Genomic DNA, 25561 nt, shown 5'->3' with positions numbered 1-25561 from the left:
CTGTCAGTTGATCATCTTTGTAGCTCTAGAATGTTTCGGTTTATGCTCCTACCTATTATCTGGATATGCCAAGAAAGATGTGTAATCTAATGAAGCTACTATGAAATATTTACTCATGGGTGGGGTAAACTCTTCTATTCAAGTTCATGGTTTCTATTGACTATATGATTCATCCAGGGGAGAGATTGAATTGAAATTTTGTCGAATATCTTTTAATCCAATACTTTAACATTTAGTTTATCATATATTAACAATTATTCAAAATCATCCAAATTAAACTTACATGCTTAATAGATTCAAAGTAAAAATTAATACAAATTAGAAATAATAAATATATGAAAAATAAAACAAAATTCACTAAAATATTCCTACTCAATCCATCGAAAAAAATGTTGGATTGAACAATAACTGAACCCATAAGTTTTATAATCTGATTAAGGTAGTGGGAGTATTTTTAATTTTTAATTTTACAAAATTAGAAAAATTAAAACGTAAAAAGGCAAAAGAAAATAAGAGTAATATAAAAGGCAAAGACTTGATAGATGAAATTTCCTCTTTCAACGAAATTCACTCTCGAAGAGGGACAACAACAGGCAGCTCTTCTTCCTTTTCTGCGTCTCATCATCAAACCCCAAACTCTTAACTAGCCTCTTCCTCCTCCTCTTTACTTTAATTTCATTTTGCTTTCACAAATCTAAGACCAGAGCTCCAAAAGATTGAATATTTATCCCCTCAAATTAAAATCCTTCCTTTTTCGCCTTTTCGGTTGAAAATTTGTATAAAAAAGAGGGTGATTTAGAAACAATGGATGCTGATTCATGGAGTGCTCGTCTTTCTTCAGCTTCTAAGAGATATCAATCGGCTCTTCAATTACGATCTGGTAAGCTTTGGAAGTTCCATCGGTCTTTTTTTCTTGGGGGGGGGGTTGTGTGGTGGAAAATGAAGGAAAAGGAAGTAGCTTGACTTAATCGATTAGGAGAAGCATCTTTTTTGCCTTTATTTTTTTAGAAAATGGTTTAATTGTGTGGAATTGGGTTGAAAGTGCAGATATGCTTATGGGGTTTGAAGAAATTGATGGAGAAGATGAAATAAGAGAGGAGTTTCGATGCCCTTTTTGTTCAGAGTATTTCGACATCGTTGGCTTGTGTTGTCACATTGATGATGAGCATCCAGTGGAGGCTAAAAATGGGGTAACGCATTCCCCCAATTAATTTCTTAATACCCTTTTTGTAATCAATGGAGTTTTGGCGTGATCGTTCTCTTTGTAACTAATGTTTGTTTAAAGTAGCATAGCTCACTTAACCGAGTTGATATTTGAATCCGTATAGCCTGTTAAAAGGAACTAAAAAGTGTTTTGCCAAGTTTCAAATTTATAAGCTTTATGGACTTAAGTTACAAATCAGCTGTTATTTTACTTAATTGAGTCTCGTGATAGTTAGACTATATATGTTCATTATGAGATTTAAAATTTAGATGAACTAGTTTTGGACTATGAACTCAAGTTTAGCTAACCGGAAAAATTAACTCAAGTACGGAAAAATGGAGTTTTATAGTTATTGTTTATAGATTGTCTTTTCACGAGCTGTGTGAGTTTCTTTTATTCTAATGAGGAAAGGGTTTTATTGAATCTAATCTCCTTTCTTTATGGTTGTTTTCGTTTGCAGGTTTGTCCAGTCTGTGCAATGAGGGTGGGCGTTGATATGGTTGCGCATATAACCCTACAACATGGAAATATATTTAAGATATCCTTGTCTATTGAGTTATTTTTTTGTCTTTCTAGTTTCCTCTTTAAATTGTATAGAATAAGTTCTTTCTTTTCACGCACCACATGCACCTTGAAAATCATTATTGCTTTTTGCTAAATTTGTATAATGTTTCTCCTTTTTAGCTACAAGTTTTATCATCTTTGCTCCTTTTGATTGCTGGGACCATTTTAAAAACATTTAAGTTAGTATGCAAGATGACTTGCTCCTCTACTTCATTAATGTAGTATGCAAGATGACTTGCTCCTCTACTTCATTAATGTAGTAGTAGTAGTAGCATTACTAGCTTTGTTCGTGGAGCTTCATCATATCCCCATCACATCAGTCTACGGACTTATATATTTTCATTTCCTTAACGGTTGGTTACATGCAGCGCAAGAGGAAATCACGTAAAGGTGGATCTCATTCCACGCTTTCTCTTCTGAGGAAAGAGCTGCGAGAAGGAAATCTACAGTCCTTCTTCGGGGGTTCTTCTTGTACAGTGTCTTCCAATTCAGCACCTGATCCGTTGTTGTCTTCATTTATTTTACCCATGGTTGATGACTTTGTTAGTGTCCAGCCTAACTTTTCTCGTGAAACAAGAACAACTAAGAAAAGTTCGGACGTGAATAAGTCGGAAAGGTAAGTTTCACTGTCTTTTAGAATCTGATCGTTCCTTTTGCCCCCATGTTGCTTGAGGCAGGTGTTTTATATGTGCATGGTCTTTTATCTGTTTGTTACTGGAAATCCTAGACAAACGACCGAATCTTACGATAGCCTCCTTGTGTGGTATGAACATCTCTTAAAGTTCTACCTTTAAGCTCTGTTTCTCAATGAGAAGCCATCTTTCAAGTCATAGTTTGAAAAGATGCAGCTTATTCAACTTGCCACTCTTATTAACATGATACAACTTTATTTTATGCATGTACAAATGCCTACATTCGTTATTGGAACAAGATGTTCTGGATCGTATCATGTATTTTGTTAAAAAAAACTAACCTGGGTCACATATACGCTGCTGGTCCGGACTAGTGACTTCTGCGGCCCTATATCTTTAATCAAGGACACCATTGGCTTAATCTTCTGACATGTTGTTCTCACTTCAAAAGTTTCGCAATTTGGTATATGCAGAAAAATTGTTAGTGTAAGCTTGTAGTTCTACTATAGTGTTAATTATCCAGTTCCCTTAATGTACAAATGAATACATAGTATTTACGAATTAGACTTGGGTCATGAGACGGAGATGAGACTTGATGTTGTTCTTTGAGAAAGGGGATGAGATCTGTTCTGGTCATCCCAGTTTTTGTTTATTTATTTAGGTACTTCACATCAAGCTTTTAGTATTAAAGCCTTATTCAAATATTCAAAGGAAATTGATGATTTGTATTGCACGTTAGTTCTTGGGTGAACTACTACATGGGAATTTCTTGTCTGTCCTACCTGTGGATGATGTTTATGCTTTTATCAGCTTTCTCGTTCTGATAATTGGTTTTGGTGACAGAAATGTGAAGTCGTCTCCCCTTTCGGTAAAGGATCAGGAAGAGAAGGCAAAAAGATGCGAGTTTGTTCAAGGGCTGCTGTTGTCCACAATGCCTGATGAAATTTTATAAAACAGCGTTCTCGGGTTCAAATCGGTTGCTGCAATGGAATCGTGAACCCGAATCCCATGGGGAAATTGGGTTGACGATGAAGAGCCCCCCGGCAAGCAAACTTGCAAATCTACGGTTCATTACTGTGTTTGTAGTGAAAATGTTGAAATAAGGTTGGTAGGAATGAATGTAATTTTTTGCATATGTGGACTCTTTTAGTTGTTGTTAGACCTGATCATGGTTCCGACTTCATCTTTTAATCTCAGGTCATATGGTATGACGATATTTTTAAAAAAATGTTGTTTTCAACATGGAATATGGCTGAAACTCGATTATACTCGGCATAGGATGATGCATGTATATTAGTGGTATTTTACTTTGGTGGACTATTTTTTAGGTACATGTCTGAATGACAAGTTCAATTGGTTAACTTGGTGTCTGAAAATAACTCCCATGCCTTTGGTCCCAAGTGCTAGGATTGACAAAATTCTATCCATTTAGTAGGTTTTCTTCTTGATATATTTCAAATGTTGATGTATATAAATACAAGTTTCTAATGGTGGTATATATATAAAAAGAAGTGGGCCATTATTTGATTTTGAAAGAAATTTCTTCTAGCCCACAATGTTCCATATCAATCCTAAATAGGTTTCGATACTTAAAAACATTGGCATTGAGGATCTTTCTAAATATATTCAAGAATTTAAAAGTGACAATAAAGCTTAACTCTTAGGTCACACTTTGTAACATTACATTCTTCAATATTAGCTCGAAAGAACATATGAGAGAAGGGGATACTGTTCTTACATGGATGAAAGAGTGCTCCTCCTCCAGTTATAGTAGATCACAAGACAACACATTGTGGGACAAAATGAAAATATATGGAGACAATAGATTTCCTTATCTTAATCATCTTCTAAGCATGATAAACTCAAATGGACCTTCATTTACTTGAATATGGAAATTAATAGTGGAGATGCAAGATTGCATTTTTGGAATCCACCATTACATCCATTAAATCTTAACTAAGATTTTAACCCAAAAATTTTAGCTTTTGATTTTTAGAAAATATTTTTCAAGAAAATTTCCTTTTATCCCTTATTATTTTACAATTTATCTTTTCAAAAGCACATTTTAACATAATGGTAAATATTATCAAAATTTTCAAAATAATTTTTAGAAACACATTTTCATAGCATTTTCATTCTCAATATTTAACTTTATTATTATTATTATTTTAAACTAATCTAACTCACCAATACTCCGATCCAATGGTTAGCTAATGGCATGTCCCGTGGAGCTTTGGACATGATATTTTGTGATTTAGGTTATAAGTTGACTTGATTATTTATTTATTAATTAAAAATATTTTAATTTCTTTTTCTAAAATATAAATAAAAGTATATTTTTCCATTCTAAAATTAAATAAATAAATTAATAAGTTTTAAAAGTCGAAAATGAATCAAAACATTAGCTACTACCGATTTGCTTCTCTCTAATTCAATAATTTAGTAATGCTTTGATTTGACTCCTTTTTGAAGTCGATAACATATATCTATTTGAATCTTTGAAACTTAAAATCTTAAATACTTATCGAATTTTTATCACTCGACTCAATATGTATAGATTAAAGAGTGATATTAAATGTAGAAATTTAAATCTCAACACTTGTAACTTTTTTCCTTATCTCGAGACTTGACTTATTACAAAAATCCTTTTTAAGTTTCTTCAATCAATGTTATGAATAAACAAATTGTTAATTTCTGTTTCAATTTAAATCTCATCATTTCCAATTGATTATTGAACTGGACTCACTAATGGCAGTTTAATTTGTTAATGTTCTGTTTGATTAGTCTCATTCGTCTCTTGATCCAGTCTGTGCAGTGAGGGTGGGAACATGGAAATATATTTAAGACATCCTTCTATTGAGTTATTTTTTTGTCTTTCTAATTTCTTCTTTAAATTGTATAGAATAAGTTCTTTCTTTTCACGCACCACATGCACATCATTACTGCATTTTACTAAATTTGCGTAATGTTTCCTCCTTTTTACCTGCAAGTTTTATCATCTTTGCTCCTTTTGACTGCTGGGACCATTAAATTAGTATGCAAGATGACTTGCTCCTCTACTTCATTAATGCAGTAGTAGTAGTAGCATTACTAGCTTTGTTCGTGGAGCTTCCTCATATCCCCAGCACATCAGTCTACGGACTTATATATTTTCATTTCCTTAACGGTTGGTTACATGCAGCGCAAGAGGAAATCACGTAAAGCTGGATCTCATTCCACACTCTCTCTTCTGAGGAAAGAGCTGCGAGAAGGAAATCTACAGTCCTTCTTCGGGGGTTCTTCTTGTACAGTGTCTTCCAATTCAGCACCTGATCCGTTGTTGTCTTCATTTATTTTACCCATGGTTGATGACTTTGTTAGTGTCCAGCCTAACTTTTCTCGTGAAACAAGAACAACTAAGAAAAGTACGGACGTGAATAAGTCAGAAAGGTAAGTTTCACTGTCTTTTAGAATCTGATCGTTCCTTTTGCCCCCATGTTGCTTCAGGTAGGTGTTTTGAATGTGCATGGTCTTTTATCTGTTTGTTACTGGAAATCCTAGACAAACTACCGAATCTTACCATAGCCTCCTTGTGTGGTATGAACATCTCTCAAAGTTCTACCTTTAAGCTCTGTTTCTCAATGAGAAGCCATCTTTCAAGACATAGTTTGAAAAGATGCAGCTTATTCAACTTATCACTCTTATTAACATGATACAACTTTATTTTATGCATGTAAAAATGCCCAGATTCATTACTGGAACAAGATGTTCTGGATCGTATCATGTATTTTGTTAAAGAAAAACTAACCTGGGTGACATATACGCTGCTGGTCCAGATTAGTGACTTCTGCGGCCCTATATCTTTAATCAAGGACACCATTGGCTTTATCTTCTGACATGTTGTTCTCACTTCAAAAGTTTCGCAATTTGGTATATGCAGCAAAATTGTTAGTGTAAGCTATGTAGTTCTACGATAGTGTTAATTGTCCAGTTCCCTTAGTGTACAAATGAATACATAGTATTTACGAATTAGACTTGGTCATGATAGGGAGATGAGACTTGATGTCATTCTTTGAGAAAGAGGATGGGATCTGTTCTGGCCATCCCAGTTTTTGTTTATTTATTTAGGTACTTCACATCGAGCTTTTAGTATTAAAGCGTTATTCAAATATTCAAAGGAAATTGATGGTTTGTATTGCACGTTAGTTCTCGGGTGAATTACTACATGGGAATTTCTTGTCTGTCCTACCTGTGGATGATGTTTATGCTTTTATCAGCTTTCTCGTTCTGATAATTGGTTCTGATGACAGAAATGTGAAGCCGTCTCCCCTTTCGGTAAAGGATCAGGAAGAGAAGGCAAAAAGATGCGAGTTTGTTCAAGGGCTGCTGTTGTCCACAATACGCCTGATGAAATTTTATAAAACAGCATTCTCGGGTTCAAATCGGTTGCTGCAATGCAATCGTGAACCTGAATCCCACGAGGAAATTGGGTTGACGATGAAGAGCCCACGGCAAGCAAACTTGCAAATCTACGGTTCATTACTGTGTTTGTAGTGAAAATGTTGAAATAAGGTTGGTAGGAATGAATGTAATTTTATGTGGATTCTTTTAGTTGATGTTAGACCTGATCATGGTTTCCACTTCATCTTTTAATCTCAGGTCATATGATATGATAATATATATATTTTTTAAATGTTGTTTTCAACATGGAATATGTCTGAAACTCGCTTATACTCCGCATATGATGATGCATGTATATTAGTGGTATTTTACTTTGGTGGACTATTTTTTTAGGTACATGTCTGAATGACAAGTTCAATTGGTTAACTTGGTGTCTGAAAATAACTCCCATGCCTTTGGTTCCAAGTGCTAGGATTGACAAATGGTGATGTATATAAATATAAAATATATATAATATGTGGAATTATTTGATTTTTTTTCTTTTAATTAGATAAACTAAGGTAAATAAAGATAGGTTGAAAGAATTTTCTTCTAACCCACAGATGTTCCATATAAATCCTAAATAGGTTCCTGGATGCTTAGAAACATGGCATATTTCAGGATCTTTCTAAATATATTGATGAACTTAAGAGTGACAATAAGGGCTAACTACTAGTTAGACTTTGTAACATTAAACATTCGTTCCAAACAAAAATTGATTTCACCACACTACATTCTTCAATATTAGCTCAAAAGAACAAATGAGAGACGGGGGATACTATTCTTACTAACTTTAATGCCATGGATCAAAGAGTGCTCCTCCGGTTGTAGTAGATCACAAGATAACACATTGTGAGACAAAATGAAAATATAAGGAGACAATGGATTTCTTTGTTTTCACCCTCTTCTAGGCATGATGAGCTTGAACGGACCTTGAATTTACTTAAATTTGGAAACTAATAACGGAAATACAAGATTAGATTTTTGCAATCTACCAATCAAGAAAACTCATCTTTTTTAAAATATAATCCACAAAATGTCAAATAATTTTATCGAAAGCTTTGTTCATATCCAATTTGTCCTTCTTTTTTCTATTAGTAGAAATAAGTTCGGGTCACACCACTGATTGTCACGAAACTTCTTTCTCTTGATGGGTGAGGAGAGACAAAATCTCTCAAGAATAATCTGTAAAAGTAATCTTATAAATGATATTACAAAAGTTAATTTGTCTAAAATGTTGCACTGATTAAGGATGAAATTTCTTTGACACCAAGGTAATGAAAGTTTTGTTGATTTCTTGTAACATACAACCTTTTTGAAGGAAGTCCTTCACCATCACTATGACATGCTTGTTCATAAACTCCCAATTTTCCGGGAAAAGAAAGAGTTGCAGATTTGCCATCAGCCTAGGTGCTTTTAAATGCCCCAGCATGAAGCAGCTTCCTAGATCTCATCTTTTTAAATATTTCACTACTAAAATTTTAATTTTAATTTTTTAATTCCTAATCTCTTTTGAGGACTGTTGTCTTTCTTCTATTTATTTAAGTATGTCTCGACTCCAAATAAATTAATAAAAGCGATTGACTAAAATATCATTTTGAAGTTTAAAATTAGGAAAGATATCCTATTTTTACATGAAATTTTATTATTTTATTTAAACTTAAATGAATAAATATCTCAAAATATACTTGAAAATTAATAGAATTTAGAATTTAAAGCTCTTCTTATGAGTTTATTTAATTTTCAATAGTTTTATAATTATAAAACATGTAGCAATTAATAATTTTGCCTCTTGTATGGAAGCCTAAATATGGAGAAGATAAAATCATAATTTTTGTACATTTTTCAATAATATTGACTTCTCGAAAATATTGTTTTACACTTCACAGGCTCTTAAGGTTTTAATAAATAAAACCATTCCAACAAACAGGAATTCCAAACTTTTTATTTTTTAAATTTAAAGATGATACATGTAACTTATCCACAATAAGACATCATTTTCGTTTCCTAGAGCTCCCACTTGCTATAAAATCCACTCATCGTATATAATGAATTTCATCAAACAATAATAGCGAAAGCAAAGCAAAGGGAACTGCTTCATTTCCAATAAAGGTGTCTCCTTATTAATTTTGGTTAGTTTGGAGTCATATAGTTTTTATACTAACGACTAAATAATGGTAGCCATATAATATCTTCATTAAAAAAACAACAACAAAGATGTCGAGAAAAGTGATAAATGTCGGGGTTTCAATCATTCTTGTGGTAGGAGTTGTCATTGGCATTGTGTTTACTGTTCATCAAACTCGTAGTGATAATGAAACATTATCTCCACAAATGAATGTAGTGTCTAGCTTTTGCTCATTTACTCATTATCCGGAATCTTGCTAGAAGACTCTTAGCTATGTCAATAGTACTGTTCCTAAACAGTTCATTGTGAAGGCTATCTTGGCAGCTAAAGAAGCAGTCAAGAAGTTCTTCAACTATTCTGACTCCCTATAGTTCAAGTTAAGAGCAACAACCTCACAAAGATGTCCTTAGATGATTGTAAGGATATAATGAACTATGTTGTTGATTCACTTCAAGCATCATACTCTAATATGGATGATAGTGAATCAACAACATTAATGATCATATAAATGATCTTAGAACTTGGCTGAGCATTGTTATATCATATCATCAATCATGCTTGGATGGTTTTGAAGACAATAATTGTAACGACCTGGTTTCTAGTGGTGTCGGAAAAGGCAGTTTTGGGACCCCGTTTCCAAAAATTGAGTCCGTAAATATCTAATAAAGACATTTACGAAGTTAGTGTATTATTGAATTGGAATTTGGATAGTCAATTGAAACAAAGTTATGGTTAATTAAGGCCTAGGGACTAAATTGTAAAGTCTAATCGCTATGAATTTTTAATTAGTAAATGACTTGAGGATTTAAATTTCAATTAACCAAAGTTTTAAAACATCAATTATGCCATGTTAAATCCTATGTTAGTGGACGACATTATTAATTAGTTATTAACTTAGGTTAATTAAGAATTATTTAATAAAAATATGATTAATTAAATTAAATTATAAACTAATCCTTATATATATATATATATATATATATATATATGTATGTTTGGTGGGAAGAAAGAGAATTCCATCTTCCCCAACCGAATTTGAGAAAGAAAGAAGAGCTTGAGGCCATAGTCAAGGGTTTTGAGCTTTTTGGCTTTAATTTCAAGTAAGTCCCTAGCCATTTTTCTTTATTTTTTTATGGAAATTGAATCATGAGAGCTTGGTCTAACTAACTCATGTACTAATTTGAAAGCTGTTAAAGTTTTAGAAAGTGGCCATGATAGAGAATTGAATGATTTTGGTATCAAATTGTTAGAAATTAAGCTTAGTACGTGAAAAGGACTAAACTGCGAAGCTTAATTGTTAGTTTTGTACATTAGGGACCAAATTGATAAAATGAAAAAATGTCATGAATAATTGATAGGGATAGAAAATAGAGGGCCCCTAATGGGCTTTGGTGAAATCAGATTTTAATCCAATGCTTTAAATTGAAAGTTATGCTTGTCCCGATTTTAGGGACTAAATTGAATAATTTGTAAAATTTTTGAAAATCGCTATTTGATTTTGTTTCTATTGGAATTTGATAATAAGATGTGTTTTATGATTATTCATAGTTAACAACAATATCGAACCGTCGAGAGGGAAAGGAAAAGTGAAAATCATCGACGAGTGACGCGCGAAAATCTTGATTTGTACATCTATAATTTGGTCCTATTTTAGTCTCGGGTTAACAAAAGAGCTTTCGTAAGTTCTTATAAGACCCGTAAATGATTATATATCATTTTATACACTTTTTCTAGTTACAGCTTCAATGTTTAATTGTTTGTAATTTGATCGTAGTAGCTACGGCATCGAATGTGGCATATTGTAACTCAGATCTAGCGAATGAGTCAGGTGTCAAGGTGTTACAATAAAAACATGAAAGAAAGCATGCAAAAGGGTATTGTCTGTGCTAGTGAACTCACAGGTAATGCCTTGATAATAGCAACAAAGTTGTCAGACATTCTTTCCAAATTCGACATCCAGTTAAATATTACTAACTCCTGTAGACTTCTTTTCGTTGAAAAGAACGGATATCCCTCATGGTTTTCAGCTAAAGACCACCATCTCTTAGCTAGGATTGATAATAGCAACTTGAAACCAAATGTTGTTGTGGCTGAGGATGGTAGTGGCCAACTGAAGACCGTTGGTGTTGTCACAGCCCGATTTCGACCCTAATCGGATATAGTGGTTTTGGGACCACGAATCCGGGTCTAAAAAATATTTTAATATTATTTTATATGTTTATTATGTGTTAATTTACATGTGTGAAAGTTTCGTGAATTAATTTTATTGTTTGTGTGCTTAATTTAATAAAAGGACTTAATCGCGTAAAATGTGAAATTGACTAATTAATGTGTAAAGTGCTAACTTGCGAATGTCTTTATAATGTGAAGTCCTTAATATGAAATTAGGCCATTAATCAAGATAGTGGATGACATTATGCTTATAATTTATAGTTTTTATATTATGTATAAAGGTTATAATAATATATTATATTATAAAGTTAATATATTAAAAGACAAACAAATTAAAAGCCACATTTTCATCTTATTTTGACCGGAACTAGAGAAAAGAAAAAGAAAGAAACCTAAGCTAGTTTCGGCCATCTTTTGAAGCTTAATTCAAGGTTAGTTTTTGTTCGGTTTTTGATAATTTTTACGTTTTTGAGATCGTTGCTTTGAATACTTCAAAACTCATGTCTTAATTTTGTGAATTGTTGATGATTTTGAAATGTGTCATTGATGAATGCTTGAGCTTTGTGATAGTTGATGATAAAAAATGTAACACCCCTTACCCGTATCCGTCGCCGGAATAGGATACGAGGTATTACCAGATTTTACTGATTTTTTTTTAAACTCAATATAACCCCTTTATAAATATCTAATCCTCCCTGCAAATTTTAAACCGAGACCAAGCCAACACAACCAATCCATTTCAACATATTTTCAAGATAGATTTATTGTATTCATAAGATAGTCTCATCACATGCCAAAACCAAAATTTGTTAGCCATACCAATGGCTAACCATACATTCATTCCACATTAACATCTACTTTACTAGCTTATACATGCCATTGATTTCCAAAATAAGTTTCTTTATGTACCGAGATCTTGACGTTGATAGTGTGATGTTTCTACGACCAACTCCGACCTCCGAGCTCTTAACACTACAAAACAGGGGAAAAAGAAACAGGATAAGCACTTTGTGCTTAGTAAGCTCATGTAACAAGAATTATACTTACCTAATATTTTCCATACAATGTAATAACATTCATACACCCATTCCATACATTATTCCCCTATCATGTACAAACTCAACATTCAAATTAGTCCAATAATTTCCATGTATCAATGATATTTATTATGATTGATGAGCTCATCAATTCCATGATTTCCATTCCCTTGTTATTTTTCCATATTTATCCCGTTGAATTTCTCGGAATTTCGATGGATTTTCAGAGGTACACTTTAGTGTACAAATCTGGGTCCGTCAATTCATATTCATGTGCGCACATTTCCATTTCAGAGAGCACACTCCCAAACCTCATCCTTACAGCGGGATTACCACCCGAGCTAAATCCTCAGAATATAAACTCATAGAGTATTGTCGGGATTACCACCAAGCTAAATCCTCAAACGACAATTACTCTAATGAGCTTGGATCAATTACTAGTCCAAAGCTAAATTGAGACCCTAATTGGATTACCCGTCCGGCTAAATCCATTTTCCACATATTCTTCAGAGGGCTATATCAGAATAGGATCACCCGTCCGGGCTAGATCCTTTTTACCGTCAATTCCTTTTCAGAGATCCATCGAATTTTCCTTTCATTCAACCGGGATTTATTTCCTCTTTTCATCAAGAATATCAATACTTCATCAATTATCATACAATAAACATCCAAATCATATTCACATCAATAACAAACATTTCAAGCATTTATGAATACAATTCAAGTTACACGAACTTACCTCGATACTTGTTCGTAAACAAAAAAATCTACTAATCCCGAACTTTTTCTTTTCCTCGATCTAGCTTCGTATTTGAACTTTTTGGATCTAAATAAATAAATTTAATCATTAATCTAATACATTTCATGTTCATATGTAACTTTCTCCATAATTCCATTATTATTTATAGTGCATTCAAAGCTGTCTCACTGAGTCATAGTCACTAAATTATTTATATCTTGAGGTACGGAACTCAAAATAAAGATCCGTTAATTTTCCCTAAAACTAGACTCACATATCTTCTTACCATAAAATTTTCAGAATTTTTGGTTTAGCCAATAAGTACAGTTTATTCTTTAAAGTTTCCCCTGTTTCACTGTTCGACAGTTCCGACCTCTCTTCACTAAAAATTAATTATCTCATAGTACAGAATTTGGATGATGTTTCCATTTGTTTCTTCTGAAAATAGACTCATTAATGATTCTAAACATATAAATTATAACTCATTATAATTTTTTTTACAATTTTTAATGATTTTCCAAAGTCAGAACAGGGGAACCCGAATTCATTCTGATCTTGTCTCACAAAATCTATTATATCTCATGATTTACAATTCCATTGCTTACACTGTTTCTTTTATAAGAAACTAGATTCAATAAGCTTTAATTTCATATTTTATTCATCCTCTAATTCGATCTCTACATTTTTTGGTGATTTTTCAAAGTTAGAGTACTGCTGCTGTCCAAAACTGTTTTAGTGTATGATGTTAATTACCATTTTTCCCTAAACTTTCAATAAATGATAATTTCATCCCTGCTAACCTCTCAATTGAGCTTATTTTTCTCAATTAACACTTTATCCCATAACTTTAGACTACTTTATAACCTTTGTAAATCAGAATTTCAGCACTAGACTTTGATTCCAAACATTTTCACAATTAGGTCCTACAAATCAATTTCTATTGAAATTACCTAATAAAATCATCTCACAAACAAATTAAAGCTTCAATTTCATCCTATTTCATCATAAAATTCCAGCACATATTCATATAAACTTTCAAATTCATTCATAAAATCAAAAACTAATGAATTTAGTAATAGGACCTAGTTGTAAAAGTCTTAGAAATACAAAAATTACAAGAAAAAGGCAAGGATTAACTCACTTGGTGCAAAAATTATGAAAAACCAGCTTGAAGAAACCCTTAGGACGTTTTTGGCTGATGGGAATGCAGAAAAATAAAGAGGAATCTAGATAATTCCACTTTAGTCCTAACTTTTAAAGCAAATTTTGAAATATTCCAAATTTACCCTTAATTCTTCAATTCTCCTGATTTTTTTCCAGCGTACGCCGCCCAAAATATCTCCTTTTGGGGTTATTTTCAATTTATTTCCCTCTTCATTTAACAATTGAGCTATTTAACCCTTCTAGTAACTTTTACACCTTTTTCAATTTAGTCCTTTTCACTTAATTGACTACCCAAGCATTAAAATTTTCTAACGAAATTTTAATACCATATTACTAACACTTTATAAATATTTATAAAAATATTTTTGACTCGGTTTTATGAGATCGAAGTCTCGATATCTTATTTTTACCTAATTTCTTCAATAATTTCTTTTTCTAACTAACCACTAAATCGGTAAAATTTTTCTATCGATATTTCTATACGATTTTTCCTATCATATCAATATTCATGCAAAAACATTAAAAATAAATTTCTCTTTAAATCGGATTTGTGGTTACGAAACCACTATTCCGATAACATTGAATTTGGGCCATTACAAAAAATGAAAGATATGTGAAAGATTAACATGTTTTGTCTTTGAATTTTTGGTGAAATTGAGTAATTAGGGCCAAATTGTGAAAATAACTTTTTTAGGGACTAAAATGTGAAATAAATAAAATGTGTGGACTTGTATGAACACTAGGAACATTCGGCCCTAGTATGGTGTGATTAAATTTTGTGTATTTTGTGTTTTGTGCAAAAAGGACTAAATTGCAAAAAGTGTAAAATGTTAGGGGCAAAATGGTAATTTGCCCATTTATGTATTTTTGGATTTAATTGAATGATTTGATGAATAAAAAGGCTAAATTTTAATATGTTTAGGTCAAGAAATGAAGAAAACGGAATTGGATTGGGAAAAAACGAAAGTAGTTGAATAGTCGAACGTGTCCGTCAATATCCGAGGTAAGTCAATTAGCAAATAAATGTTATCTAAATTAAATATATGCTTATTATATTTATTTTACATATGATAAGCTGAAACTTAATATATTCAAATTGAATGAAACTTTAAATTTTATTATTGATACCCGAATACAAGAATTTACTTTGGTAAGTTGATATTAATGATGCAAATTACATGTATGTTAGCTAAAGTTTGTTTAAAGTTCAATAATATAGAACTAATAGTGGATAATATATGTATATACATGTATAAGTTCTTGAATTTAGTTAAAAGTATGTATGTTATATTTATATATATAAAGTTCGGATATATATGTATATACATGAATAAATTCTTGAATTTAGTTAAAAGTATGTATGTTATATTTATATATATAAAGTTCGGATATATATATATATGTATATACATGAATAAATTCTTGAATTTAGTTAAAATTATGTATGTTATATTTATATATATAAAGTTCGGATATATATATACATGAATAAATTCTTGAATTTAGTTAAAAGTATGTATGTTATATTTATATATATAAAGTTCGGATATAAGTGTATATACATGAATAAGTTTTGAATTTAGTTCATGTTGAATGTTATATATGTTTACAAGAGGTTCGAATAGGTATGTATATATGAGTATAAATTCTTGGATTTTATTAAAAGTATGGATGTTACATATATATATGTGTAATATATTTGTATATGTTTGGATCGAATAAGCATGTATATATATATATATATATATATAATTGCTTATATTGAGTATAAGTATGAAATTATATATGTATATGTTAAATTGAAAATGTATGTGTATAAAAGTATAAGTAATTGTTTGAATGTAAGTACAAAATTATATATGTATATATGTTAGATTTGAATATGTATTGAAATGGGGTATGAAATTATATAGGTATATGTGAGATTCAATGTTAAATGTACATAGTATGTTATAAGTTAAATAGTATGATATTAGTAGTAGTATCTAAAGTATGAAGTTATATATAAATGTGTTCGGTTGGATCATTGAGATATTAATGTTGGATTTGGTGATTGAACTTTATATATATCCATGTGGTTCAAGAATATAAGTTATAAATTTTGGGTTGAATTTTTATGTATGGATTTTATATACATATATAGTTTGAATATGAGTTTCAACTTATGTGAAATGAGATTTCAGGCTCAGTGTCTAGAAGGCTTATCGCCAGTGAGATAATTCAGATTTTATGTCTAGCAGGCTTGATGCCGGTGAAACATTTCGGACTATAAGTCTAGCAGGCTAAAAGCCAGTGTACTGAATCAGGTTTTAAAACCTAGCAGGCGAAGTGCCGGTGATCTGAACCAGGTTATAAGCCTAGCAGGCTAAGTGCCGGTGATCTAAATCAGGCTATAAGCCTAACAGGCTAAGTGCCGGTGATCTGAATCAGGTTATAAGCCTAGCAGGCTAAGTGTCGGTGATCCTGAATCGGGCTTTAAGCCTAACAGCTAAGTGCTTGTGAATCTGTTTAAATTAAGTGATTATATGCATTGGGTATATATATGATTTTGGTTATATGTAATGGATAAATATATGAACATTTGTTTCTATGTATTTGATGAGCATATAAACGTTCGAGATCTTTATGTTTAGTGAGTAAGCACGATATATTGGTTGTTATGAAATTGTTGGATATATATATATGCATGCATTCGCATATGTGGATTATAAGTATATATGTGCATTCGCACATGTAATTGATAAGTATAAATATATGCTTTTGGCATATGTAATTGAATAATTATATATATAAATGCATTCGATGAAGTGCAAGCGATAAGCACACTAGCAATCAAGATATGCAGTTAGTGAGTATGTTTATAACTTGGTTATATGCATATAATGAATATACATATGTTCATTTATACGTATTAATTAAATATACATTCTTTTAGATATCAACAAAATGACTTAAGATAGCAATGTTTGAATAGTAATTATATTTGGTATTTGTGATCTCATAAATTTACTTAAGGAATTATATGATTATTTTATATGTATTATAGATATGCTAAAGACTTATTAAGCGATAAAAGTTTACTTTGTTAGTTTACGTCCATTTGTTTTATAGATAAAAACAAAGTTGTAGGCTCGGGGATCGTCAACAAAGATCATCACTCTATCTATTGTCTCGGTATTGAAATGTTTAAATTTTAACTTATGGCATGTATAGGCTAGATAATGTTTTGGAAGTCGTACTTTGATGTACTGTATATATAATTAATAGCCATACGAAAATGGCTTATTTTCTTAATGTTTAACGGGATCGAAATGTTATGTTTTGTTTTAAAAGGTTAAAGTAGAATTTATAATTATACTTGCTTAAAATTTGACTAAGCTTAAAATATTTCAATTTATATATATAAACAATGCTTATATTTTGATTTGGAAATAGTAGATTTAAACCTTTTTTTTTTTGAAAATAAGACTGGGATTTTATTTATATAGAATAGGAAACAAAAACAAAACAGGTGGCCCAAACAAAGGCCCAATTCCTAACAAAGCAAAACAAAATTGAAAAACTGTTCATCTTCTATCAAAACAAAACGGAACAAAAGAAACAGTAAAAGAAATCAAAAATCAAAATCAGAACCTAACCCAGTCAAATCAAACACAGCTGGACTCCAAAGAAATTAATTGAAATGTCATTTCCAAAGCACCAACCGTTCCATCAACAGCAGCCTCCAAGGCATTAAATCATCACTTTGATGTCCATCCTGATTTCTTCTTCTTTGTATCAATCTTCAATCTGGGTTTCTTGGCCAGATTTCAACCGAAGCAAAAGTGTGGCCATCCAGTTCTTCTCCCCTCAAATAAGTAGTCTCTCCTTTTCCAAGCGCATTTTTTGCTAGTCTATAGGCACAAAAATTCTTGGATATATGAATATACTGAAAAATGAGTTCTTGAAAGTCAAATTTCTTGCTCTGAATGTCTCTAATAATGGATCCGATTGCTGATTTGTCTGTGGTAGTCTCCTGACATTTCCTTATAACTGTTCTTGAGTCCCCCATAAGTTTTACTGAGTGGTATCTTAGTGAAATCCTTAATTTTGTACCATCTAAACACGCATATGCTTCTGCCGCAAAAGAAGAAGGAACATTGCTATGAATAACCGTCTTTAATACTGTTAAGTTTCCCCTCAGGTCCCATCCTACCAGGCCAGAAGCTGATCAGAAAGTTTTGTCGTCGTACGCCGCATCAAAAAGGATCCTGACTCTCGGTATGTCCTCCTGAACTCCATAGCTCCTACATATATTCTCATTATTCTTTAAAACTTTTAAACCTTCCTGTTCTGCCATGTATTTTTGGATATTACAAACTAAAGCCCTTCCTGTTGTGTTTTTCCCCTCATGAATATATTGATTTCTGGAGAACCATATCCACCACAACGCAAAACAGAAAAGACGACAATGGCCATTATTACCCCTCTTGAAGACCCAGGTTAGCCACTCCCATATAGACTGACTTGTGTTATCCAAAATCCATGAGAAATCTAACAGATACCATACTTTAGTTGCTATAGGACAATCGCGAAATACATGGAGGCTCCCTTCCACTTCAGATCTGCAACGGGGACAACTGTCATTTGTGACAATTCTCCTGAATCTGAGATTAGCAAAGTTTGGAATAAAATCCCAAGAGAAACGCCATATTGTAAATGCAATCTTTGACGGCAACTGTAGATTCCATAGCTTCTTGTAAAAATCTTTAGTTTCGGTCTGTAATAAATAGCTTCTAGGATCTAGATTAGCATCTTGTAAAAGTTTATAGGCACTGCGGACCGAAAACTCACCCGATAATTCTCCTTTCCAAACCTGGAAATCCTCATGCTCGGTCTCTGCGAGAGGAATCTGAAGGATTTTCTGAGCAATGTTCTCTTGAAAGGTATTATTAACTAATCCCACTTTTCATTCTCTGTTTAAATGATCAATAAGGTCCGAAACTAACTCAATATCACCTCTGTTTTTTCTATTTTATGCATCAATTCCATCAATCCCCTGAATCCAGCAATCTTTCCATATCGAGATTCTATCTCCTCTGCCCACTCTCCAACACATCCCTTTTTGTAGAAGACCCCTGGCAGCCCAGATACTTTTCCAGGTAAAAGAAGGTAAATTTCCCAGCCTTGCACTTGAGAAACTTGAAGACAGGTAGTACTTTGCTTTTAAAACTCTAGCTAAAAGAGAATTTGGAAAATTAATAAGGCGCCAACCTTGCTTCGCTAATAACGCAACATTGAACTGACCAAAATTACAAAAACCCATTCCACCGTTTTCTTTTAATGAACAGAGGTCCTTCCAAGCACACCAATGAATTCCTCTTCTGCTTTTTCCTTTCTGCCACCAGAATTTAGCAACAATACTTTCCAGCTCATCACATAGAGATCTAGGAAATAAGAAACAAGCCATCGAGTAGGTTGGAATAGCCTGTAGAATGGCCTTAATATAAACTTCTTTCCCTCCTTGTGATAGAAATCTATTGTTCCAATTGTCGATGCATTTCTTAAATCGGTCCTTCATACCTTGAAAAGCTTCCTTCTTCTATCGACCCACCATATTGGGGAGCCCTAAATATCTTTCTGGTTCACTCGATCTCCGCACCCTCATCAAATTAACAACCTGTCTTCGATCCTCTTCCAATGTATTTTGGCTAAAGAAAACTGAAGATTTTTCAAAGTTAACACACTGTCCCAATTGAACTTTGTATTCATCCAAGATTTTCTTAAAGATGCAAGCACCCTTACTTGTTGCTTCCCCAAACAAAATGCAATCATCAGCAAATAAAAGGTGAAAAACCTGTGGCCCATTCCTACTAACCCTTACTCCCTTTAATGTGCCTCTTCTCATTGCCTGTCTCAATAAACTCGATAAACCCTCACTGCATAAAAGAAACAAAAACGGACTAAGAGGATCACCTTGTTTTAGACCTCTAGTTGGCAAAAATTTATCCCCGCGATGTCTATTGATAACAACAGAGTAGGAAACAGTAGAAACACAAATCATTATGGCCTTCACCCATTTAAAATCAAACCCCATTCTCATCATGATTCCTTCAATAAAACTCCATTCAACCCTGTCATACGCCTTACTCATATCAAGTTTAACGGCCATAAGACATTTTCTCCCTAGTCTCTTCTGTTTTAATTTATGCAATATTTCATATGCTAGCATCACATTGTCTGAAATTAACCGACTAGGAACAAAAGCACTTTGTGCCTCATCGATACATTTTCCAATAACCTTTCGAAGTCTACTAGCTATTACTTTCGCAATAATTTAATAAAGTACATTGCAAAGACTAATCGGCCTATATTGCGTCATTGTCAAAGGATTTTTAACTTTCGGTATGAGAACAATATTTGTAGAATTTATTTGACTAACCTCCATATCACCATTCAATATCTGGCTGCAAAAGGATATGACGTCTTCTCCCACAATCTGCCAACATTTCTGATAGAAAATCGCTGAAAATCCATCCTCCCCTGGAGCCTTCATTGGTCCCATATCAAACATTGCTTCCGTAATTTCCTCCCTTGTATATGGTGCTGTAAGATTTTGATTGTCTTCCAGTTGAATACATCCTTCAATCCCTGAAAGTATACAATCATTGTTTCCTCTTCTTCCAGACGTGAACAGATTTTGAAAATAACACTGCTGACCTCTTCAATATCTGTAAAATGACCACTTCTCTCCTTCTTCGTTCACCACTTATGAATAGAATTTTTTCTCTTTCGTTGTGAAGCTTGACTGTGAAAGAATTTTGTATTTTTGTCCCCAAACTTCAACCAATTTATTCTTGCTCTTTGTTCCCAATAGCATTCTTCTTTTTCGATCTCAAAATTCAAATTGATTCTAGTCTCTATCAACTCAGCTAAGATTTTATCATCCCTTTCAGCATCAGCCAACTCCTCAAGTTTTTTTGTGAGCAACTGTTTAGATCTTTTCCTCTTAATTTGAGTTTCCCCAGCCCACTCCTTTAATCCTGTTTTCAACGCCTCTAACCTCTGCAACAGCTCCCCCGATGATTTCTCCCATAATCCTTTTACCACATCAATGAAAGATTCCTCTATAAGCCACCAAGCTTCAAATCTAAAGTTATTATTCCGTATTCTAACAGCATTTTCAGTAGTATCAAAGAGGATAGGACAATGATCAGAGAACGTGTGAATAAATTGTTGGGCCTTCACTCCTGAAAACATCGTAATCCAACCTAAATTAGCGACTCATCTATCAAGTCTTTCTCGTATATTCGTTTCTGGTAGATTACCTCTCTCCCATGTGAACCAACTGCCCTCAAACCCCACGTCATACAATTGACAATCTTCAAGCGTTTTTGGGAAACATTCCATTCTTCTCTCATCTCTGGGTAAACCTCCTCTTTTTTCAAATCCATACATGATTTCATTGAAATCTCCGCAAACCAGCCAAGGCATATCCACTCCTATAGCTAGTCTCTTCAAAATTTCCCACGAGTCATACATATCCTGTACATATGGAGATCCATAAAATCCCGTAAGCCTCCACTTTACTCCTCTTTCAATATCTTCAACAACCACATCAATATGTCTCTTAGAATAGCTGCGAAGAATTATATCCACATCAGTTCTCCATGCTAAACATAATCCTCCCCTTGTACCTTCAGATTCAACTTCAATACCATTTAGAAACCCACATCTCCTCCGCACAAATTCCATCCGCCTACTGCTAAGTTTTGTCTCCATAAAGAAGACTATTTGGGGAGCTTTCATCTTCAGTAAATACCGAAGTCTTCTAACCGTCCGCTGACTCCCCAGACCACGGACGTTCCAGCTAATGATTTTCATTGTGCCCGGTCGGCTAACCTCTTGGTAGCCGCCGATGATGAACAATTTTGACCCTCCATCTCACCCCTATTTCGTTTTTTCCCCTCTTCCCCCATCACAGCTTCATCTTCCAGATCATGATCCATTAACACATTCGTCTGATGGAGCCACGTTTTTTCTTTCTGTTTATTCATAACTGATCCTTTCCCTTCTAAACTAAACCCCAAAATAGGATCAATTATTTCCTGCATACTTCTATTTGAATCCCCAAACCTTTGGCCCAGCCTCCTTGATTTATTCTCCCTCCAACATCCTACACTGTCTCCCTCCCCTTCTTCTCGTAGCCAAATACTACTCAGTGAAAGAGCTCTACGGGATGGAGCCCGCAAAGTTAAATCCCAACCCATAACTGAAAGATCTGTTCCTATCATCATTTTTGTCTCACAATAAGAGTCATTGTGTCCCAAACGACCACAGATAAAACAAAAAAGTGATAATCGTTCATATTTGAACTTTACATACGAGGAAACTCCATTGGACATAACCTGCTTCTTTCTTCTTAGTGGCTTCCTAACATCAATTTGCACCCTAACTCTCATAAAATTACGATTTTCTTTGCCCAAATCTAAACAATCATATTCCAGAAAATTTCTAATAAAGTTCCCCAAATGCCTCGCTAAAATCTCAGAGAATAAACCAATTGGAACCTCATGAATTTGTACCCAAAACGGTACATGAACTAAAGGAATTCTTACCGGATCTTCACCTCTTCTCAACTTGCTTAAAATAAGTAAATGATTGTTAAAAGTCCACGGAAGACCCTTCAAAACTCTCTCCATATCCATGCTATGAAAAAATTTGAAAAGATACATTTTTTTCCCCCAGATCTCGTATCTGCACCCCACAGACTGGATGCCATAAATTTGCTAAGGTACTCTTCATAGCTGAAAAATTTATGATACTTGCTGTTAAGAAACAACCCACAAGCTGATAATCCCCCACCTCTGTTTGTAACCCTTGATCACCTTGGATTTGCAAAATTTCTTCTTCCTCTTCATTAATCGATAATTGTACTAATTCAGTCTCCATAATTGTAGGGAAATAGAATCAGAGATAGCGCTTCACATCAACCAATTGAAAAAGTGGAGGTATCATTGACACTCCGAAGAGAATCAAACAAAAATAAAAGAAAAAACCCCAGAAACGAACAAAAACCCTAAAACTCGTGCCAGCGGCGGCAGACAGAACTGTGCTAAAATAGCAGACTTTAAAAAAATTAATCTCTGTCAATTTTAAAAATAAACAATTTTGTCTCTTTCTCAACAAAAATTACAAAATAATCAAACTATTTTTCAGTTGGTACTTGATATTAAGATGTTGCATTAGTAGATGAATATAATGTATTCATAGTAGATTTAAACCTGTATTCAAACGAATTGTATATAAATGTTAAATTCTTGAATTCTACTGAACGTCTGTATTGAGTTGTGTTTTGTCCAGTAATGTCTCGTAACCCTAATTCGATGACGGATACGGGTTAGGGGTGTTACAGGTGTAGCCTTAGTTGATGCTTTCAAGAACTCCAATATCTAATATGTGATTTATATCAAGGGAGGAATCTATGATGAGTACATCACCGTAGGCAAACAATATACCAACACCATCATGTATGGTGATGGCCTAAGAAAAACTATTGGCACTGGTCGCAAGGGTGTCAAAAATGGTGGTGGAATTACCAATCGGCAAAATATCACATTCAAATAAGTTTCTAAGAACTCTTAACCGTTATTATTTTTGGCCAATTAGGATGATAATTTTATTAATAGAAAAGGCCCTCTATATCAACCAATAACTAGGGTAACACATAATTATGGAGCAACCCATATATAGTTTCATACCCTTTGTAGGAGACAACTTAGGCTAGTTAATCCATCATAATTATTACCCATGATAATTTTTTGTAATAAAATAATTTCATAATTTTAATGGTGTAGCTACTATTGGGAATGGTTCATTGCCAAATCTAGGGGATTCTAGTGTCACGGGGCTAGACCTTTTGTCTCACAATCCGTGCGGCCTTAGGCGATCCGTTCGTCCAAACTCGCCCAATTCAACCTTAACTCAAGTGAGGATTCTTTTAGAACTCCTCCAAGGCACCAATTGAAGAGCGGAAGCGATTTATGCCAAAAGAAGAACAACAAAGAACAACAGAAATAACGCTCGCAAAGTGTTTGAGTAAATGCTCTCTATTTCTCTTATTCACAAAGAATAATGAAACAATGAATGGAGTGAGTACAACTGAGGGGGAGGCTCTCTATTTATAGTTGAGCTCCCACAAAACCGACGGTCAAGATACATTTACATCGACAGATGAGATTAACCATATCCCTTAATTTTAGGGATTTATAATATATGCCTTATCAAATCTAATCTAATATTTACAAGATATGATTCCCTCTATCTTTTAAGATTAGTTACCATATTAGCCTAAGTTGCCTTTTCTTCCTTATCGGGCCAACTAGGCTTCAATCTGACAGGCTTTTCCAATAATTCTTTGAATCGAGCCAGTTCTCGTAGGCCAAATGATTCCCATCTGAGCAATAGACCTCCATTGGATGCATTTGGTGCGATGGTCACGGGCTTTAAACTGCGGCCCGTGACACTAGAACACAGTTGGTCCTAAAAAGCACTAGGCGGTGGCTCTATGCGTTCAATCAAATAAATCAACCTTCTTCAATTGCAGGATAGATGCCTACCAAGACACCTTGTACAATCAAGCAAATCATCATTTCTTTCGTAATTATGTAATCTTTGGAACCATTGACTTCATCTTCCGTGACTCCCCTACTATTATCCAAAACTCATTGATTATTGTAAGGAGGCCAATGGATAATTAATTCGGCACAGGACAAAGACTTCATTTATGCGAATATTGGTCCTGTGATCCAAAACTGGAAGATTGTCCTTAGACAAAAGCTCTTCAACGACAGGTTCAAAATCGCGACTTACTTGCAGGTTGTGGAAAAAATTCTTTGTAACTATTATCATGAGATCCATATTGGATGACTTCATTAAGCCTAAAGGTTAGATGAGCTTTGAAGGACCTGACAAAGTCAATTACGAAAAACCCTCTACTATGCTGAGTGCAACAATTGGTGGCTCTGGTGCTAACTTCAATGCAAATGTTAACTGGAAGGGTTATTACAAGATCAACAAAATGACTGTCATGAAATTCACTATTCAATCATTCCTTTTGAACAATGAGAATTAATTTCCATTAATTGATATTCCTTTCACTAATGCATTGAGATATTAAAAATCATACAATCCATTAAATTAAATAGGAGAAATCAATTATAGGAGAAACTTAAACAAGCATAAGAACTTTATAATGTTCTCTTAGCATATATAAATATCAAATAGAGGCACAACTTTTTTTTTATCATAGAATTTTTCTTTGTAGGCTTCTTTTTAGAGATCTCCTTAAGTCACCTAACTTTGGGTATGTATTTTGATTCTTTACTTGTTGCAATAAGGCAATTCATATAAATTTGGATAAAGTTTTTATTTGAAATTTTGCATAATCATCTAAATCGATTGATATTCAAATAAAATTTAGTAATTTTCTTACTTTTTAAAATCGGCATAATAACTTATTTG

General features: G+C 33.3%; 1 protein-coding gene, 1 long non-coding RNA gene and 1 pseudogene across 3 annotated transcripts; all 3 read left to right on the top strand.

Moving 5' to 3' along the window:
• The first annotated feature begins 536 nt into the window (after positions 1 to 536).
• LOC105782268 (protein DEHYDRATION-INDUCED 19 homolog 3) lies at positions 537 to 7061 on the top strand. Of its 2 annotated transcripts, none has more exons than XM_052626491.1 (5): positions 537 to 880; positions 1048 to 1190; positions 1665 to 1744; positions 5578 to 5829; positions 6690 to 7061. In XM_052626491.1, exons 1-5 carry the CDS (start codon positions 805 to 807, stop codon positions 6931 to 6933), a joined length of 795 nt encoding a protein of 264 aa, XP_052482451.1. In that variant the 5' UTR covers positions 537 to 804; the 3' UTR covers positions 6934 to 7061. The 2 variants fall into 2 exon arrangements, with proteins under 2 accessions (XP_052482451.1, XP_052482452.1); XM_052626492.1 differs by lacking the exons at positions 5578 to 5829; positions 6690 to 7061 and adding exons at positions 2133 to 2384; positions 3244 to 3642 and having other exon boundaries at positions 546 to 880.
• Positions 7062 to 9036: 1975 nt separating this feature from the next.
• LOC128036222 (putative pectinesterase/pectinesterase inhibitor 28) lies at positions 9037 to 25172 on the top strand (annotated as a pseudogene).
• LOC128036105 (uncharacterized) lies at positions 18333 to 23126 on the top strand. Its single transcript, XR_008193006.1, has 4 exons — positions 18333 to 18540; positions 18614 to 18984; positions 19108 to 19210; positions 22999 to 23126. It is a non-coding gene; the product is annotated as an uncharacterized LOC128036105 (long non-coding RNA).
• Positions 25173 to 25561: the final 389 nt, after the last annotated feature.

Source organism: Gossypium raimondii, chromosome 13 (genome assembly GCF_025698545.1).
Source record: "Gossypium raimondii isolate GPD5lz chromosome 13, ASM2569854v1, whole genome shotgun sequence".
Lineage (NCBI taxonomy): Eukaryota > Viridiplantae > Streptophyta > Magnoliopsida > Malvales > Malvaceae > Gossypium > Gossypium raimondii.
This window is presented reverse-complemented; position numbering and strand designations above follow the sequence as displayed.

Bases quoted from the DNA above. Each gene is read 5' to 3' on its own strand.
- LOC105782268 (XM_052626491.1), top strand. From the start codon at position 805: ATGGATGCTGATTCATGGAGTGCTCGTCTTTCTTCAGCTTCTAAGAGA. The intron at 881-1,047 runs GTAAGCTTTGGA...TTGAAAGTGCAG, and splicing joins GGCTCTTCAATTACGATCTG to ATATGCTTATGGGGTTTGAA. The intron at 1,745-5,577 runs ATCCTTGTCTAT...GGTTGGTTACAT, and splicing joins CATGGAAATATATTTAAGAT to GCAGCGCAAGAGGAAATCAC.